The 20,859-nt window shown below is 39.3% G+C and overlaps 1 protein-coding gene across 1 annotated transcript in view; it reads right to left on the bottom strand.

The window, feature by feature from the left end:
- LOC124159038 (T-box transcription factor TBX20-like) overlaps positions 1-20,859 on the bottom strand; it is a 123,245-nt gene that overhangs the window by 64,183 nt on the left and 38,203 nt on the right. Inside the window, exon 3 of the mRNA XM_046534528.1 lies at positions 1,792-1,908. Coding sequence (XP_046390484.1) covers positions 1,792-1,908 — 117 coding nt within the window. The remainder of the gene's footprint in view (positions 1-1,791; positions 1,909-20,859) is intronic.

The raw sequence follows: 20,859 nt of genomic DNA, 5'->3' as shown, positions 1-20,859 counted from the left end.
AATTGCCATCTAAACTTAAAAATAACTATTACCTAAATATTCTTTTGTTAATAGAGTTTTTCATTGGCATCAATGAAATTGCTAAAGAGAAACAACAATTTAAGTCGACGGTATCAATATAACTTGTACGAAATTATTATTTTTCTTAGGCATATTAAATTGATTGTCTTCACACTTACTGAGCTTTATTTCCGATAAGTTGAGAAATGATTAACCAGTTAGCGTTAGAAATGGTTAGTTTTCTGCTACTTCCTTTTCTGTGTATCAATATTGACAATCCGGTTTGAAGGACTGTATTTGTGTGGCAGTGGAAACGATGAGAGGAAAGATCTTATTGCGAGACTTCAACGTTAGTCATTGCCCAAGCGAAGAGAGTCGTCAGAAAATTGGCACTGCCCGTGACAGAATCGTTTTCTAGGTATATTTTTTGCAAATAAGTTAGATATTTTTACCTGATCTGATATTACACCTATATCTGCCACTGAGGGCGTTGTTGTGATGACTGTGTACACCATACAGTGAAATGTGTATTTGTTTTGGATGAACCTAATTTTTTGAATAATTTTCACACTCTCGTTCCTTCGGGTTAAGGTGACAAATCTCACTTCGCATTATTATCACAGAGTTATTTATTGTAAAACCGAGTAAAAAAACTATTGATGCGTAGAAGAAACGCTAAAGTTATTTTTACATACGAAGACACATTTTCTTATGATTTTTTTCATTTAATTGGTATTTATGAATTAGCTATCGAGATGCAGCACTTCTAACTGGAGAGTCTCTTACTATTTCACGGATAAGTACTATTCGTTCTTCACCTTTGAGAAAAGGAGACGGATGACATTGGGAAATTGGAAGCAGCGTTGCTGCCCCACCGCCCGAGTGCTTCGCACGAAGACGGCAAAGCGTCACAAGTGAAGGGGCTTAGTTACCCTCGGTAACGCCTCCACGAAATGGAATGAGCCAGGGAAGGCGTTTATTACGGCGGCGGCCGCGTCCTCGGAAACGACCGCGGCAGCGGAGCAAGGCAGTACTGCTCCCCCATCTCCCTTTGAAGGACCCGACGAGGTTACGAATGTTTTCCGCCACTTGTCCGAATCCTTCGGGGTTTAGTAATTGCTGAATAGGGGTGGCAAAGAGCAAGATGGGATGCGAGAAAGGCGGCATGTGGTGAGGGAGAAGAGCAAAACATTGACACGGCAAGGAATAGTTACATGAGCACTTAGAGCAAAAAAATTAGATTCGATTAAAGTGAGATGAGCATAGTGACATATAATGGTCTCTAAAATGGTTTCCTAAACCAAGTTCTTTCATTCAGGACAAATTCTTAGTTTCAGGATATGGTAAAAAAGAGAGAACTTCACATTAATGTGAGAAATTCTTTTTCTATTGTCTTAATTTTTTTTGTGATATTTTACATAATCATGTTGCCATGCGTGATATAAAGTTTTCATCTTCAATCGCTTTATTATAATAAAAAATTAGAGCCATGACTGTCAAACCAAGACCGCCTCTCCTCCAAATCCAGTTTAGAGTATATCCCTATTTCATTGCGAGAAGCATCGCGCCATTTTGTTTTCAAATTGTCATTCATCTTTCAGCCTCAAATTGGCAGTCTGATATAGCCTCTTCATAGGTATTCATCTTTGCGAAATATTAGGTAAATATCTATCTTAATAAAGACTAAGTCAAGTGGTGATAAAAAATCTCAAGGCGTTCTGATTATCTTACAGTCAGTAAAAATATTACTTCAAAACAGCTGTAAAATAAAAGGTTTAGGTGACAGCTTACCTGTGGTAGACGTATCGATAGCGCTTGTCATCGACGGGTACGACGTCCAGGAACAGTATGTAGGATGCCTCTGGATCAAGACCTGAGATCCGGACCTTTACCGTCGGAAACATTCTCCTGAAAGAGCAGGAGCAATTGTCAGATAAACCAGATTATACAACATTTTTGATGCTTAGAAAATTAACTCAAAAACAATATTTATTTTAGAGATTATTCCCGATAGTTGTAATAATTGTTATTTTTATACTTGTTTTAATCATATTCACATAATTTATCATTTTTATGTAACCCAATGTAAAGAAATATATAGGGCCTAGTGTAAAAGGCCTTAGTGCTGTATATGGTACTAAATAAATAACTAAAACCCTGGAAAGGTTACAACTATAATACATAGTTTACATTTGATGTATTTTTTTCAGCAGTCCGAATTGAGGTTCTAAAAACTTTATCATCACCAATGTAAATTGTTTGTTACGGTGGAGATGATTCTATGATTCATTTTGAAAACATACTGTCATAAGGTATGAGTTACGTAATATAATTTTACAGTATAAAGTCACATTATTGGCCATTTCTGCAGCTTATTTGTTTATTTATTTGTGTTCTTTGTTTGTGATGCATTGAGGGGAGTTTTATTTTGCAATACTTGTGTATTTTACGAATTTTCTACGGGTAATGTAATTTCTAGTGCAAAATGTTATTCCATAAGCAGTGTTCAGTTTAATTTTTACATTCAAGCAGTTTTTCACTAGATACTTAGAGTGCGTCTGTATAGCCTTTCCCCTAAGTACCGGCCAACGGTATCACCGAGATTGAATTCCAGTCACAGCCCGCGACATTCTTCGCGATCGACCCCGTAACAGACGGAGCGAGTGAAGTCGAGAGTTTCGTTCGATTTTTTTTCACGGTCCCATTGCTTTGCGAGAGAGATCCGCTCTTTCCGCGAAGATATTAAAGAGGAGAAAAGCGAGACCCTCAATTTCGCGCCGACGAGAAGGTTTTTTAATCGCTCCTAATACCTTCCGTTCTGGCACCTTCTCTCTCTCCAACCTCACGCCGAATGAGCGGTCCATTCGTGTGGACCTATAAACGTTAAGCGTTGGTCTCTCCTCCGACGTTCTCCCATCGGTGCTACCCAAAAGCTTTTTCGCCTTTCCATCCCCGCTCTCAATAACTACCCCCCCATGCCTTACACACTACCGTGGAGCTAACAGCCCGCTGTTAAAAAAATCTCGCGGGTACCCAATAATGAGAGAGTCGGCATCCATCATTTTGGAGCCGATGAGCTGGAGAAGGCGTGTCGATACCCATCTTTTAGTGAGATGATTATTGCCGCGCGTAATTTTTATTTCGTCGAATTTAATGTTTGCGGTAATCTTGGGTTGTTGAGTGCACATACAAAAAAAAGTTTCAAATAAGTGGAAAAAACGTATGACTACCTTTCTTGTAAGTAGAACTGCTTTTATCTGTCTACGTATAAAATTTTTCGTTTATAAAATTTTTCGTTTCGTAATAAAATCGTTTCAGGCTCGACGTGCTGGAATATATCCATAATAATATATAAACATTAATATCACCACACTTTAACATATAACTCCTCTACCGACCATGGTTTCGACACACAACGTCATTTTCAAGGTAAGCAACATAGTGTCGAAACCACAGTTGGTGGTGGAGCTCTATATTAAAGTGTGGAGATTACCGTTTACTATTAATATTTTATCATGGACTTGCCTCTTTTCCCTGATGACAATGCTATATGTATTGAGAAGAGACCCGTATTAAAAAAATTATACTTCATTTTATTGGGTTAGTTAATGCATGAAAAGACTTATCAAACTTGTGTCGTGGTAAGCAATATAGTAGTTCTTTTGAATACGAATAATATATAAGGTACTACTTTAAAACGTTAGTTTCATTAAAAATATTTTACAATTCATTTTACACTGTGCTTTTCTTGTTACATTCCCAACAGAAAAGTTTTAAAGTTCACTAATTTAATTTTTAACTTGGTCGTTAAGAACTGCGCAAGAGATCTTGAAAAGTTTCAGTGCGCAAAAATGAAAAAAGTTTTCCTTCTCCCAATTTTTTAGTCAGGAATATATTGTGATATTTTATTCAGTTTTCAGTGAGGCTAGAGTTAATTTTTTTATTTAAGGGAAACATTAGAACTTATTTCCTAGAATTTTAAATAATAATCTTTTCTCACATGGAAGGAGTTTGTTGCGCAGTCTCTGAAAAAAATCTCGACCACCGCCGCCCGTATTTGAAACCAGACCTCTAACTACTCTCTAACTACCACATCAAGGCTATGCCGCATTCGGGTTCACGTTAAAAATTTATTATTGAATTTCTAGTTAATGTCTTCAAGACGGATTTTTTTTCTATATTATTCCCAGATATCACTAAAATGAATGCGTAAAGCATGACTCACAAGTCAGTGCGTGGCAATAAAACTCTTCAATAGATATTTAAAATACTTTATTCTCCGTTTTAATTGCGTAATTTTCTCTCATCATCTGCAAGTATTTCGCATGTTGTCGACCCGAAGGACCTTGCCTACCTCGCTGCCGTGAACGACACCCGCCCTTTGCGGACGGGTCCCGTTCGATGAGATTCCAAGGATCATTTGGTTATACTCAGGTTTGTTTTCAGGGAAGAGATAGTTGGTAAGGGTTTCCCACTTCCATTCCAACAGTGTTTTTTATAGGAAGCCATCACGTGGACTACATTTCGTCTGGCTACTACCCTTCGATCTATCTGGAATGAGTGGCCCTACCGGGCATAATTTAGAATTAATCCTAAATGATTGTGTTCCTTTTTTCCTTTTCTACGTCGATTAACAAGATCGTAATTCCATCAAAGGAAGTATCGAGTAAACAAAACTGTGAGATATCACGATGTTTTCACTGCAGTCCGCAGAACATATAACTAACCGATGAAGCGTTAACAATCCCAACGTACTATTACTCAGCTCCATCCTCCGCAATGAATGGTTTCGCCATTACATTCACTTATTTTAAATTATTTTTATACATATGAGAAAGACTGCTTGAAAGAATAATAAAAATTCGACGGGTTAAGGTCCGGCGAGAGAAGATGCGGGCTGCCATTCTCTGTGCGACTCTAATACTTACGGTTGAGCAATAATATAGATAGTAATAATTTGTATTTTGTCCTAAATGCGAACTAAATCAGTATATACTCTAGGTCTATCGATATTACATAGAGGACTTTCAAAAATTAATAACCATTGACAAGTAAAGATCAAAGGAATCGACGAAAATGTGTACACAAAAAAATCGATGAATCTACGAAAATCCACAATCAACTTTCGATGCCCAATATCGAAAACGGAGAACATGGATTGTTTCAGCCATTAAATCTCCATTATGTAAATTGCCAATCGGTTGTCGACGGCCATCACCACTGTAAGACCATCTAGCGCTTTCAAAAATCAATAATTATTGAGCTAAAAATCTATGCAATCGACAATCGAAGAAAATGTATATACGATGAGCATCGAAAATCCATTCTCATCATTCGATGCCCAAAATTAACAACGGAGAACGTATATTGTTTCATTCGTTGAACTCACATTATGTAAATTGCCAATCCGACGAGCCAACTGCAACTTTGTTTTTAGTGAGAGGAGGTAGAGCCTAAGGGGAAGGAGGGTGGTGGAAGGTAAGGAAGGAAGGTCCCTCTCCAGATGGGTAATATACCTGGGGGAGCGGCGGCTCAGGAGGAGGAGGAGCAATACCTTTCATAGCTGTCCTTTCCTCTGGCATTGCCGCCTCTCTCTCTCTCTCTTTCTCTCTCCGAGGCGAGCCATGAATTTTGTTAAGGTGTCAGCAAGACGCTAATGAAGACGCAGGTGGGGAAGAGCGGAGCAAAAGGGAAGAAGCCGGAGAGGGTTGGGCACCCCCTTGCGGCAAACTTCCCCACCGGGTGGGTGCGAGAAAGTGTGGTGAGGAAGTAGAAGGTGGGCTCTTAAGGTTAGAGAAGAACGGCGGAAGTCGGGGGTAGATACACAAGGAGGTAGGAGGTGTGGCTTTTACATGGGCACGAGTTGAAGACACGTTTTGATGCTTGGAGTGGGACAATAAAGCGCCCAATTTAATCCAAACAAATCCATTAATTTCTAAAATCAAAATAAAAATGTAATCATACTTGGCATGATAAAAAACTTTACGACCATGGGCGGAGTTAAAAGTTGGGAGGGTCAGCAATCCTTTTTTTCAAGGAGTACAAGGGTTGTTGAATATCCCCAGTGAAATGGAGGGGGTCCCCGGGGAGTTCCCCTGGAAAATTTGTTTTAATTATCCTCGAAAAACAGCATTTCAAGTACCATGTAAAGCCGAAATAATTTGGCATTTCTACAGGTTTCGTACTTTTCACGTACAAATTACCGCCTAAGTTGGGGGGAGGGAGGGAGAGCTCCCCTAGGTTCCCCCAAAACTTCGCCTGTGGTTACGACGCAGCAGGTAATTTTATTAGAGCGTAGTAAGGAGTGCTCCTCATGCATCCATATCAGTTGGAAAATAGTCGAATCCCAACACGGAATCTGGCATTAAAAATAGGGCATATCTGAGTAATATAATTCCTCGCTAAAATTAAAATTATTCTCACTTCTCAAATGATGACAAGGTCATGTTCTAATAGATTGGATTATATGAAAAGAAGTGAAAACAAATGTTGAGTAGTATCGTAAGGTGTGAAAGTATAATAACTAGAAAGTAATAAAAATATGTAATGTCCAATATTTTATTTCAGGATCAATTACGTCCGACACATCAGTACTTATAACCATCTCATGAGTATACGATGATGTCACCAATACACCGATACTAGCGATATCTAAAACGAAATCAGTGTTGTAAAAAATAGCTTCCCTCTCTGAACATGACGTTGAATTTCAAAGCGCAGACAAGAGAATCATACACTATGTTTGAGAATATCTTCTTTATCTCATTCGGGGTCGTCCTAACCCTTCTTCCCTTCCTGTTGTCCGTCTACAGTTGTTTTCATTACGTCATCATGTCTCATAATGTGGCCTACTAAATTGTCCCATAATCTGCTAAAGGTTTTTAGAAGACTTCTCTTTTCTCTCACTCTTCTCAGCACTTCCACATTACTTACATTGTCGATCCATTTTATCTTCAACATTCTATGGTAGCACCACATTTCATCTCTTGACTTCTCTGCTGCTGTCAACGTCCGAGACTCGCTTCCACAGAGAAGCAAGCGCCATGTTTAGCATCTGACGATTTGTTTCCTTACTTCTATGCTTGTGTTCTCAGTCGTAAGAAGATTTTTCTTTTTGTAGAAAGTCCTTCTCGCTGGCGCTATTCTACTGACTACTTTTTGCTTAGTCTATCGTGGGCAATTCGGCTACTTAGATACAAAAATTCTTTCTCTTCTTCAAGTTTTTTTCTACTGAATTATTTTCATAAATTGGTATTTTGAATCTAAGTGAGCGACCCTATTGCCATCAAAAATGAGTAAACTATTGACGTATGACAGGCAATTATATTATGATAAGATAAAGGATGTTTGAGATTCCTGCAATCGCAATTTCAATGGCTGTGTCAATGGTTTTATACGTCGAATAATACTACTCCCTCTCGTGTTCCCAAGGTCCACCTGCCTCCCTGTGCGGGGGAATCTACCTACCTTTCAAGGCGTGAATGCGGCCGGCCTTAAGGGTCTTTAAAAGGCGTCGTGTGGCCTATAATTACCAGGCATTTATTATGCAAATGAATCCCTTAATGATTGCCACTGGACACCTCCCTCTCGCCTTTTCTTTGTGCCATTTCTCACGTGGTGTGTGGCACACGGGAGAGCCTCCCCCAGGCCACCCACACTCCCTTCTTCCAAGTCCCTCCCACAAGCACTGCAGATATTCCTTCCCTTCCTCTCCTCATGCACCTCCCATGTAAAGGGGTTATACCTATCGCCGCAGTAGCCAGGATGAGCGACGCTCGCTGAACGAATCATGCTATCTTCTAGCTGGGTCCGGATTCGAATATAAGCATAACGGAAAATGGTAGGAGTAGGAAAGTGGGGTAAGATGACGAACTTTAGCTTCAGATTTTTTTCCTCGGCTTATTTAGAGGTTTAAATTTCTGAACTTTGATAGGACAATTTGTTTAATGAAACCTTTTAACCTTATGTTTAATGAAACTTATTTACGAATTCCTAAGATGAATTACGAGAACTATTTCACCAAAATAAAATAAAAAATTTAGGGAGCAATTTTAAGTCATCATACTCCATCTCATGGGTAAGATGACGCACAGATAAAATTAGTACGTTAAGATAGAAATATTTTATTTTAAAATACAGAAAAATACGTAGCTTTCTAAAATGTGGAATGAGGTAAAAATAGTCAATTTAAAGAAAAAATCAAGAACCGGTTGATCAGAATGAAGGAAAACATTTAAAAATTTGGAACAACAAAAATTTTGAAAAATATCAGTAACTAGACAATTTAATTTACACACAAAAATCACATTTCCAGTGCGCTTCTTTCGCTTCCCTATTACTCCAGCCATATCATGCAGCAACTCATCATCTCAAGTTCGATTCAGCTTACCCTACGTAGTCATTATGGTTATAAGTTATTTGCAATAACCCTAGATTATCTTAAAAACCTACCGCAGACATGGTTATTTACATGACGAGTTATATTCTGAGATTATCTCAGAAAAGAGTGAAAACAGAATACCGTAATCGAGTAATTCCTTTCGCTAGGAACTGCAAAAATTACAATTGCACGGGGAAAAAAACATGTCTTTCTCGCAACTGCTCGCAAAACAATCTGGCCCGCCGTCCTTTGCGGTGAATTTCGTTACAAGTCGCCTGTGTGCCATGAAGAGCCACAATTCACTTGCCTACTGCACGCTGATGATTGATCGACCCATGCCAAACACCCTAGACGTGGCAGGGTATTATGTATATGTAGAAGTAGACATTGGCGGATTTAGTGGGAGTAACGGGGGCACGTGCCCCCAGTTGCTCAAAAAAAAATTTTTAGCAACTTTAATTTTAGAGCGAGAATTTTAATACGGTTATCATTACATTCGTTTTATTTTGTGAATTACGGAGCCTCAACCGTTTAATTTAATATTAATATTATAACCTTCATACCAAAATAAAGAGAACAGTTTCCATAGTAATTGCTGTATTTTGTTTTTAATCTCAAATATGAGAAGACCTGTCAGATCCTTGTGCCCCCCCAGGAAAAATCCTAGAGCCACCCCTGGATGTAGAAGAGCTAGGACTCATCTTACCATTTATGAAACCGATTACGTCATCTTACCCGCTTCGTTATTGTCCAGGACTTTTCCTTACGTTGTTGTCGATGTGGATGAAATAAAGAGCGGCAGCTGCTTGTGTTTGTTGAACATCTTTCTTTAATATACTGTCAATGGGAGGACCGGAATCTTGTGCTTGGGTTGGGTTCTTAAATTTGCTCGAGAATGATAGATAAGAAGGTACATGCAAGAGGAGACCGACAGCTTAGATCCTTTGCGCCACAGGGAAGGAAGGGAAGAGAGGAGAGAAACCCGGCGTCGACATTAGACTATTGCTGAATAAAGGTGCCAAGTGGACCGAAACTTAGCGTCCCATCCGACGGACGGAGTGCTACATTTGAATTTCCTTCAAAATTGCAGGATTTCAGAGATCGTACGATCTCTGAAGTCTCCAGAATTTGAACCCGGGCCCAAAGGAATGGGAAGCCAATACTCGAGCCACCATATCAACCCGAACCTCCTCGATAATGATTCCCTCACACAGCGATCCCGAACGCACATTAAATCAATATTGGGTGAGCCCATAGTTACGCACCGGAACTAATCTCGAACGATTAAATTGCTCCCCTTCCCTGGAAAATCTGGCCGTGATCTCAAAACTTTAAGGAGCGTGCATTTATCAATTCTTAATACTAATAATTCAATCATGCTTTCGTGATAGATTTTTCGAGATTTTTTTCAACCACTCAAATGCGTATTTTGAGTTTCTAATGGAATGAATAGCCTTTTTGCATGAACCGTTTTTTTTTAACCGTCGATTATTTTCGATTAATTGATATTTCGGCTCAAATCTACATTTTTACTGAAAATTCGAGCTTTTCATTTCAATTAAAAATCGATTGCTCGAAGTTTCTTTTATGACCGACATTTTTCTAATACTACCCCTGCGTTTTTTTCTATCATTTCCTCATTTTCCCCTTCTCCGATTAGCCACCCATTGGGCTTCCGAGTGGGCCTACCCTGTCCCATCTTCCTTTCCCCATCTCTTTTCCTCGTCTCCCTCGGCGATTCTGAATATTCCCTCCCACGCCTCCGTTTCCTCTCAGTCAGCGCCATCGTTCATGAGGATTTGCGGTTTCCACCCCTCTCCACGTTCCTCTCCAACCTCGTCCTTTATTTTGCTCACTATGTAGCTGCCAGACCGGGACGATTTGAATCGCTCGCCCAAGTGCTGTTCTCACGAAGGTGTAGAATGGAAAGAATGAATGAATGATAGGAAGTTTTTCAGAGTGAGGCCCGGAAAAGAAGGGGCGTAAAGTCATTGAGTAGGGTACGTCAAAATATTCAACGTGACTTCTCGTGTGTGAGTAGGAAGGAGATGAAACAGGGAAGCCTTTGTTAGCTGGAATGTTTTCGCGTTTTATAGTCTTGAAAAGCGTTGTACCAAGAGCCATTCCAGGCCAGAGGCACCAGAGCTAATACTTTCCCGCTATAACTAGTACGTTCCAAAGGAAATGAGGAAAATTAAGTTTTCAAAGCGAATCCTGCGTCCGTGATAAAATAAAAACATATGGTAATATCCGCACTTTGGTACCTATATAACTCCACTACCCACCATGGTTTGGACACTCTATGTGATTTTCAATATTGTTGTTTATATTTCATCATGGATATATTGAATTTCCACCACGTTAAACCTGAAATGATTTCATAAAAATCCTGCGGTAGTTAATGATTATTATCTGACGACATGGTAGCTTTTAATTCCAATATGAAGTGTCTGATGCCATAATTTTGACAGACTATGGTGGTGGGTTGCAAGAATGGGATTTATGAGATTTTTGTGGAGAGTTTGTCCATTTTCTGGCACTGAAGACTGCATTTTTTAAGTATTTATTACACTTCATTACACTTTAGGTCTCGAAGTCTCTATGATGTCAGCTTTTTGGGCATTGTTTTGAATTAGGTATCAGTGAACGAAGCTGTAAATTGTTAGTAATGAAAAACACTTTGTTACTTCCACAACATTCGATTTAATCTGTAAATTGTTCTTTATTCTCCTAGTATTATGACTAGATGAAATTTGTTTTAAAATGTATCGCACCTCATATAATTATATAGAAGGCAATCATTAACTAAAATTTAATTCTTTGGTTAAGCATAACTTTACCCTAAGTGGTGAAATACCCATCCTTGTGGGATTCTAAAGCGCTTCTTCCAGTTTAGCAAACGAAGAATTAACCACGCCGTCACTGAAACTGCGTAGCGTAGTAATCTCCTCAGTGATCCGGGAAAGTCAAAGGGTCGCCGTTCGATTCTCTGTCTAGAGGATTTTTTTCTCGCGGCATCTTGTTTTCATTGCCCCCCGGAATCGACGTTTACTTAATGAATTCGAATGATTGATTATAAAATAATTTGCCACTGAAAATAATCATTCCCCGTGCAGATACTCAGTCGTGAATTAAAGATAATATCCGTGAAAGTCAGTGACGCCATATCATCTCTGATTCAGTTACCCATTCGATCGCTGGAAAGCGATGATAGAGATTTCCAGCGAGCCTTCATAATCTTTTCCTATTTATTTCCTAATACTGATGTTCTGCGCATGCCCAAAGTGAGTCGGAGCGGAGGAATGGAAAAAAAAGGTAAATAGTCCAGAGTAATTGTGCGTTAGGAGCCAATGACGTCAGTAACTTCTCGATATCCTTTCCGTAAATGCGTTTTAACTTAAAATGTTCCCTCATCGACTTCTCGTAGAGCAAGAAACAGGTCAAAATACACTATTTTACGGACCCTATAATTCGGCAAGCGGAAAAGATTGTGCAGGTAGGTGAGCGAATATTTCTTTCTTTCAAAATATCTTTATCTTAACGATCGATACATGAAGCCCCTTACTGGCAAATGATTTTTGGTGTTTGCTCCCGACTAACCTGCGATCCCACACCACGAAACATTTTTGTTCCTTTCTCATTTGTTGTTTAAATTCCTTTCATCAGGTAACTTTTCTTGACCCTCTGTGGGTAGGATTAATGTTAAAAGTGGCATTTTTAACACAAAAACATGCGCTTATTTTAGTTTAAAATTAGTGAAACACGAGCCCTTGAATAAGAAGCGACCCTTCTCAAGGCAATTAATGTGAAGCGAGAGATAATGCTTCCATTCTTTGAGATCCGACTCCTTCACTCTCTTTGGGTAATTCATGTAAAAAGTGGAATTTTTAACACAAAGTATACGCGAGAAGTTTAAAGTTTGCGCGAATGAGCCCTCTTGAATGAGTAACGACTGACCTCAAGGCAATTAATGTAGAGCGAGAGATAATGCTTCCACTCTTAACATATTCGATTCTTGCGTCATTTCGCGGATAGGTACGCCAGAGGGGGCGGAGCCTCTCTCTTTGGGAAGAGGAGTAGAAGGGGAGGGGGGGTTCGGTGGCGAGAAAGGACTCGGGGGAAGTGGGTGTCGTGGAGTAGCGGGAAGAAGAAGAAGAAGAGCAGAGGTGGGCGGGGACGAGCCGAAGGTGGAGTGAGAATTGGAAGGGAAGGGCCACGTTTTTACGGCCACTGGCCGGGGGCGCCGGCGCGCTGAAAGGGAGGCGGTGTGAAAATAGATCTCGAGAGAAAATGAGAGCTTGCGGGGAATTGCAGAGGGAACGGTGAAGGTGGGAAAGGATTGAGACGGGAAGGGTGGCGGAGGGAAGTAATGGGGGAGTTACACGTTCCCTGGTAGTGAACACTTTTCGGGTCCCACACCGGGTATGGTCCTCCATGTATCCTTCCGACGTTCAGGGCCGAATTTACCCGAATTTACGCTGTATGCACCTCTCCATTGAGCGTCCCTCCTCACTTAAGCACCCCCCTCCCCGATTTTTATGATGAGGCATAGTCACTCGCATGAGGTAAGGTTCGGAAGAAAGGAATATACAGATATATGGCTGACAGTATAAGTTTATGCTTGAATTTTTACGCAGAGAAAACATAGAAAATTCAATTAAATAAAAGCATTGTAATTGTATTGTAGTAACATTATAATAAAATTGGAGTAAAACTACATGAAACAGTTTAACTTTTATGCAACTAAAACACTTTATGAATACCCTTTCCAAAATAATGTCTAGCCTTAATTCATACAACAAAAAGAAGGGTAAATTCAAAAATAAAAACATTACGGACTGCTGTAACTGAATGAACTGCAGCCCTTGGACTCCGACGCCCCTAGGCACGAGCATATTTTACCTTACGGTAAATCCGGCCCTGCCGACGTTTCGATATGCAACTCGCCCACCGTCTTAAGTGATTCAGGAATCCAACGATTCGTTGGTAAATATTGTGCCGTACCTACGGAAATATTCAGCTTCACAAAAAAATTTAAGAAAGATCAACGGATGGAGATGCTTCCTTTACGGTCAAAGGCGTGCCTTTCTAATTTTACTGGCATTAGAGAAAAAGACTTTCACATGGTATGGATTACGCTATCATAGGCCGGTGGTGGCAATGCAGAGGTCAAACGAAATGGCCAAGGTCGAAATTGAAAAAGCGAGTTTGGATCAAAAATCGAAGTTATGGGCTTGAAATTGATTTACTAGATCTTTGAAAATTAAAACTCGATTTTAAATTTTTATCGAAATCGATGTATCAAGCACTATGTGCGACATGCAGATTTAATATAAAGTGAAATTGTAATATGTTTTGCTTTTTCCAATGTTTTATTTTGACGTTATTGCTGCTTCTGTTGTTGTGTTTCAATATTGACGATCCGGTTTGTAGAACTGTATTCGTGTTACTGTGGTTACGCTGCAGATATCAAAGGAAATCGCCAAAATCGAAGTTGAAAAATCGAGTTTTGATCGAAACTCGAAATTCATGGCTCGACATCGATCTATGACTATTAAAAGTTCAATTTCCGAATTCAGGTTTGATATGGTATTTGGAGGAGGCAACCGACAGCTAATCTCATTTGCGCCATGAGGAAAAGCTAGGGAGGGAAGGGTGGAGAAAAACTCGTTGTCGGCATTAGCCTATTCTTAGCAAAAGGCGCCTAGAAGACTACTGTTTAACGTCCCATCCGACAGCCGGAGTGTTGCAGTTGAAGTGCCCTCCGCAAAGCACTCGAGTAGGGATCGGGCAGCCTCTGAAAAATCTCTGCCACTGCTGGGATAAAAACCCGGACCCGGAAAAATGTAGATGGGAAGCCAGCACAGGCTCTAGCCACCATACCATCCCGATACCCCGCGGAATTCTATTAAGGGCTGAGCAAAATACAACTTGACCCTATATTATCCAGATAAACTCAAAATTTAATTGAGTTTTCATTCAGCACGCTCTGAAAATGAGACGAAATCCGGAAATATGAATATGTGTTCCGCTAACCCTCTGTCGCTATTCGTTTTACATAGGAAAATAAGGCTGTTAATATTTTTCGTCTATATTTTCTCTTGATTCATTGGACTCCTAAATTCCTGAGGACGATGGGCGAGTTGTACATCGAAACGTCGGAAGGAGATATGGATGTTCATACCCAGAGTGAGACCCGAGAAATCTTCGCTTCCATTTTTCGCCGAGAGAAAAACCAGACATTACATCATACGTTCCTTGTGGAATGGAAAAGGTGTAGAATAAAACCTATCTCAGATCACGGGGGTTAACTATAGTAGCAAGAGACAAAATAAAGATGAAATATATTATCAGGCTTATTTCATTAAAACGAATAGCGAAAGAGGTTTAGTGGGAAAAATATTCATGTTTGGGGGTTTCGTCACATTTTCTCAGAGTATTGAATAAAAACCAAATTAAGTTTTGAATTTGCATGAATTAAATTAGAAAATTTCTAATTCTTTTAGCCATTAATAAAATTCCGAATACTAGGGTAAAATTTTCTGTGAGGCACTTTACCATGCAATTTACGGCAAAAGATGAGCGGGAAAATATGCCGAGGCCAGACGATTTTACAGACAAGACAAGAAAAGATAAATTTCTTTTCTGGTCCGTATAAATATCTGATAAATATCTCTTCTTTTCTTTCCTGTACATATGCACGCGCCCTTTTTACAGTTTTGCCATCATAACTCTCCTGACCTAAAAAAAATAAAGTAAAACGGCCGAGGTAAAGCTTGTATTCTCGGTTGAAAAATGGCTTAAAATTGTATTTAGTATTATTTGAATGAGCACCAAGAAATCTACCAAGCAATCGTCATCCTTTTTTTCTCCCCTCGTGATCCACACCTCACCTTCCCTTGGTTATAGCCACGGTGTTTCCAGAGAGAGAGAGATTTCCCCATTCATTCCTTCCGTCTGCCAACTCCTCCCACTCTTGTTTATCTATTCTTGTTGTTATGCGGCCCTTTCTCACTTCTCGTCTCTGACCACTTCAAAGCACGCAAGTTTCACACTCTCCCAGCCGAATTGAGAGAGAAAGAGAAATACAGGGTGGAATTCAGAGGGTGAATTTAGAGGAGGCTCACAAAATCACCCTCGTCCTCTGTTATACGCGCTCTCGTTATTCATTTCTGCCTCGTTCGTGAGATATTCAAAGGAATCCTTCGCCTCCGAATCGAGATTTATCGCGGAGTGTAATCGCTCGACGAAAGCCGAAATTGTTTCCTATCACGTGTAACGTAGTCTATTTTACGCGACGGCTCCCTCTGGATTCGTCGGTGGACTCTCATTCTGGGGCTGAATGCAGTCATTTCTCGTCCGATGTTGCTGATGCATTAACACTTTGCGTACTATGGCGTAATATTACGCCGCGTAATATCCTGTGGTTTTTGCTACGGGTGTAATATTACGACATCCGTATGTTGAAAGATTGCAGTTTACAATATTTTTTAACAAAGTGGTACTAACCTCTAAATAAAAAAAATGAAAAAAATTAAAACAAAATCATTCTTTAAAATGATATCAAACACCTACTCCTCGTATCGAAGGTTAGTTGTTGATAAATAGCGAAAAAGTAATGAAAGTGGCCAGCACTGATCTAAAGTACTGAAGTCAGCGCGGTGTTAAAGGGATGACTACTCTCTTCTTTATTGCTTCCAAGTCTAAATATCACATATTTTCAGATTAAATAAAATCACATGAGGGCGCAAATTCCCATCACCAATCGTAGATAATATTTAGGGCTGCGTGTTATCTTGTGGTATTCTAATTGTCTAAATTTTCGAATAAGTCGGAGCTTTTTTAACGGCGTTTATTACCTCATATAGTAATTACAAAAATTTTGGAGTTCTCCATAGTAGTTTTGAATACGCAGTTGTAACCGAATTTTCATTAACCGGGACTAGGTCATAATGCTATTATTCCAGGCGATACATGGAAATATAGGGAAGGAAAAAAAACATTTTGATGAGTACCACGTTACCTGATACTATTATACTCAGACTGAGGTTGGAGATGAATGATGACTGTCAGCGAATTGGATAAAATAATCAGTGAAAAGATTACACCGACCTGATGATACTCGGTCGCACTAAACCCTCCAGCACGTGAATAGTGATGGGAAAATGTCGGTAAAAATTTCGATTTTTCGAGCAATCGATTTTTAATCGAAATGAAAAGCTCGACCTTTCGACAAAAATTACATTTTTAACCGAAAGGACCGTTAATCGAAAAAACGACGGTTCTTTTAATTGAGTTTTCATAAAGATGTTTCCTGTTCATTCGAAAAATAATCTACATTCACATTTGAGTTTTATAAAAATATCTACTCAGAATGCTTACTTGAATTATAAGTAGAAAAAATTAATTACAAATGCAAGCAATTAAAGTTTTTGGACCACCGCCTGGAACTATTTAGCTTCACTAATAATTTTAAGAAAGATCATCTAATGGAGATGCTTTCTTGATGGTCGAGGGCGTACCTTTCTCATTTTACTGGCCTTAGAGAAAAAACTTTCACATGGTATGGATTACGCTATCATAGGCCGGTGGTGACGCTGCAGAGGTCAAACGAAATGGCAAAAGTCGAAGTTGAAAAAGCGACTTTGGATCTCAACTCGAAGTTTTTTGCTTAATCGCGATTTCCGCAATCTTGGACTATTAAAATTCGATTTTCAATTTTTATCGAAATTGATTTATCAAGCACCTTGAGCGACATGTAGATTTAATATGAAGTGAAATTGTGATATTTTTTGCTTTTTCCAACGTTTGATTTTGACGTCATTGCTGCTTCCGTTGTTGTGTTTCAATATTGATGACCCGGTTTGAAGAACTGTATTCGTGTTACTGTGGTGACGCTGCACATATATAAAACGAAATGGCCAAAATCGAAGTCGAAAAATCGAGTTTGAATCGAAACTCGAAATTCATGGCTCGATATCGATTTCTTCGATCATTCACTATTAAAACTCCATTTTCGATTTTAATCTAAATCGATTTTTCCATCACTGCAGGTGAAGCTGAAACCATTTTAAGGCGCATTGGTAAACGTAGTTGCATTCGACCCCTTTACTAACAGTCAGGGAAACTTTAGTTTTCCGATTCATCCCTCATTAAGTTACCTTGCAATTATTCGTGTCCGAGAGAGGACCCCGCAATGTTTTGAAGAAGGGCTGTGGAAAAAGCGAGCATAAATATCCCCCTTACTCCCGGTGTCAAAGCGCGCAAAAAAAATCGGTGAATTTCTCGCGGCACAAAAGCGCCGAACAGAGAGCTATAAATTCACTTTCCAATCAGATCCTTCTTTCAAATTGATAACTCCTCGGCCGCGTTAAGGAAAGCCATTAACTAAAAGCCTACTTAATTTACGAGGACAGATCTTCCCGGGGCCGCCTCGTAGTGAGAGAAGAAAAGCTCTCGCGGAAAGGCTTCCTCCTAAATGGACCGTAGCACGCCAACCGCGAGTGTTTTATTCTCACCTCCTTTCCCCTCCGCTCGAGCGAATCAAGATGGACGCCTCACGCCTAAACTCGATCGCCTTAAATCAAAAATGAAGCACCCTTTCTCCAACTCATTCACTCCATAGGTTTCAACCACTCTCTTTCTCCTTGACGCTTACAACTGCTATCCAAGCGGCTACAAGATCATTCCAATTATGCTAGTACGCTCAAAGCCGAAATCGTAGTTCACCGAACCAAAAATTCATCTACATACTACCCATCAAGCCGCTTCAATATACGTATGGTGGGGGGGGGGGGGAGTGCTAGGCCATTTACACATAAGAAGTAAATGCTCTATGGAAATTATACTTAGCATTTTATTAAGTCCTTTATGGATCGGGGAAAAAACGAATTCCCATATCTATCCGTTCGGCAAAACCTCTCTTTAATTATCGTTTCCGTCCGACCTGGAAATGTAGAGGGGTTTCAGTTTAATGTTCTCTGAGTTGCTCTTTAAGATATTGAGTTGCTCTTTAAGATATCTCTTTTCAATTACTCAAGCAATCTAAGCGTATTGCGAAGTCTCCGAGTCTCTAGCGGTTCCCAACCTAATTCGTTCAACATTTGTACAACGCATTCTGTTCGCATGGGTATTTAAATAAATCTTGTCTTCGAAGTTATTTCCCAAATTTTATTATTTTGTGTTTTTTGCTTTTTTTATTTTCCCGCAATAAGCTGATTTTATCATCTAATAAATGAATAAGGTATCTGATTTTAAGTGTGAATAACTAACATAGCATTCGATGACACTGGTAAACACTCGTTTTGGTGCCAGCGTTTTTCAAACTCACAATAGGTGTAATTGACCTCCTGAATCTTAATCTGGCACTATTTTTTGTATAAAAGCTGTAATTTTTTACGTATTTGACTATTTTTGATAAATTTGGCTCTTGACCTTACGAATGGGAAGGTGCCAAAGGCATATGAAATAAAAATTCAGCAGTTTCTAATACTCTTATATTTTTATCTATGTCTGTAATGGTTATTGGAGTCTATAATTATATTTAAACAGATATATTATCTTCAATTAATTGAGAAATCGGGCATCTCTTTCTGTTCCATCGGGGCCTCTTATTCCTCGAAGGTTATAATTTATTTCTCATTCCCCTTCTCTTAGGTGCCCCTCCCATCTCTCTCTTTCCTATCGAGTATGTATAAATTTCGCTTCCCGTCGGATATGATCCATTCCCTAATAATCATCACTCTTTTCATCTTAGCGTCATATCTTTTGTTTCACTTGGCGGCAAAGACCCGTCCCACCGCTCTCTCTCTCCCATTTTTAACGTTAACCCTCACGATTCTTCCCAAACCTCACCTCCTCACTCATTTGTGCCTCTAACTGCCGCCTTCCACTCCATCTTTCCTTTCCTATTCTTCCGCCAAACTCCACCAAAACGGAAGCTCAGCATATATATTCCACAAATAATTTCTTTTCGCGCCATATAACGTGTTTATAATAATCAATAGCTGAGCATTCTCCACGTCGACGGCATGGGAGTGAGAATGGTATGTTTATCGCGTGTTAATCGTTTGCTACGATTTTGGGATTCCACGGCTACTGGCGTGTCTTCTAAATAGTTCTATGGTTAATAGCACTTGTCCTTGCTGAGTAGTAGTACGAAATATGAACTAAAATTAGACCAGTTGGTGATTACTCGACGACATTGAGACTGGTTATCTGTGCCATTTTATCCCAGCTGCTAACATTTATACTTTCAATTGGAACACTGAGATGCTGTTGTGCTAGTACGAACAAATGAACAACACGGGCAGTAAATCATAGCATACTTAAATTTCTAGAAGGTTAAATCTCAAGAAACGGTAATTAAAAAATATCTTGGATAAAATTGGAATTTAAAATGCGATGGTGGTTAGCGTAACATGGTGGAACTCCTTCATGATGCACAAAGGTTAAGAAAAAGACTTCGCTGTTCCATAAAATATATTTGGCCAGATGATGATACGTTGTATCGAAACCGGTCGCAAATATATTTTATGGAACAGCGAAGTCTTTTTCTTAACCTTTGTGCATTGGAATTTTAAGCTAAATTGCACTGAACAAAGAATCGCCAATAAATGCCATTGTCTTGCCCGCCCTTTTATGCTCTTTCAGCCTAGTTTCTATCTTCAGTTTAGCCTTTCCAATGTAACTATATAGACCCACACGAGCACCGAACCTCAAATATCCTCTCCGTTTGGAACGGGGGGATAGCATCCATGGTTTATTGATGCTAGGACGTTCCCAGCTGAAGGGGCGAAACGTTGAGCCTAGATATTAAGAGTTACCGTCTAGATATTTTTTTTCTAATTCCCATTGATCATATATTAGACAAGCAATTTCATTTCATGAGGATAGCGATCATAAGATAATCATAGAATATCATGTAATTCATTCACACTTCAGAAATCTGATGTAAATGTGGCAAAGCCCTCATACCTGAGATAAATCGCCTTATTTTTTGAATGAAATCCATTACTATTTCCGCTATTTAATACATAACACAATGCTTCATTCATAAGTGTACCGTGTTAAGTTCATCTTTTTTTTTTGGTAAAATATTAAGTACATTCTTCTGTTCTGGACGACTTGAGGCAAGAACTGTATATGGTCATGCTTTTAAATCAGCCAAAATGCCTGTTTTTAAATGTATTTCTCTGTTGAATACAGCATAGTTTTTTTTAACGCCGCGCCGTTTTGAGAATGAAAAGCTCCAGTTGAAAGTAAAAAAGTGGAATCAGTCTCGACTTCTCTTTTGTTGCAAACTAATGTCTTGGTTTTCTTCGTGCTTTAATTGTTTTTATCTCAATACTCGTGCTTTATTGGATGAAGGATATGTGCAGCGAATCAAAAAACTAGCTTCTTCGATTTCATTTTATTTATTATCTTGTAATTAAAGTGCAGGAATTCCAGACATAGACGTTTCTTCGAGCAAAGAAGGG

This window comes from Ischnura elegans, chromosome 5 (genome assembly GCF_921293095.1).
Source record: "Ischnura elegans chromosome 5, ioIscEleg1.1, whole genome shotgun sequence".
Classification (NCBI taxonomy): Eukaryota; Metazoa; Arthropoda; class Insecta; order Odonata; family Coenagrionidae; genus Ischnura; species Ischnura elegans.
This window is presented reverse-complemented; position numbering and strand designations above follow the sequence as displayed.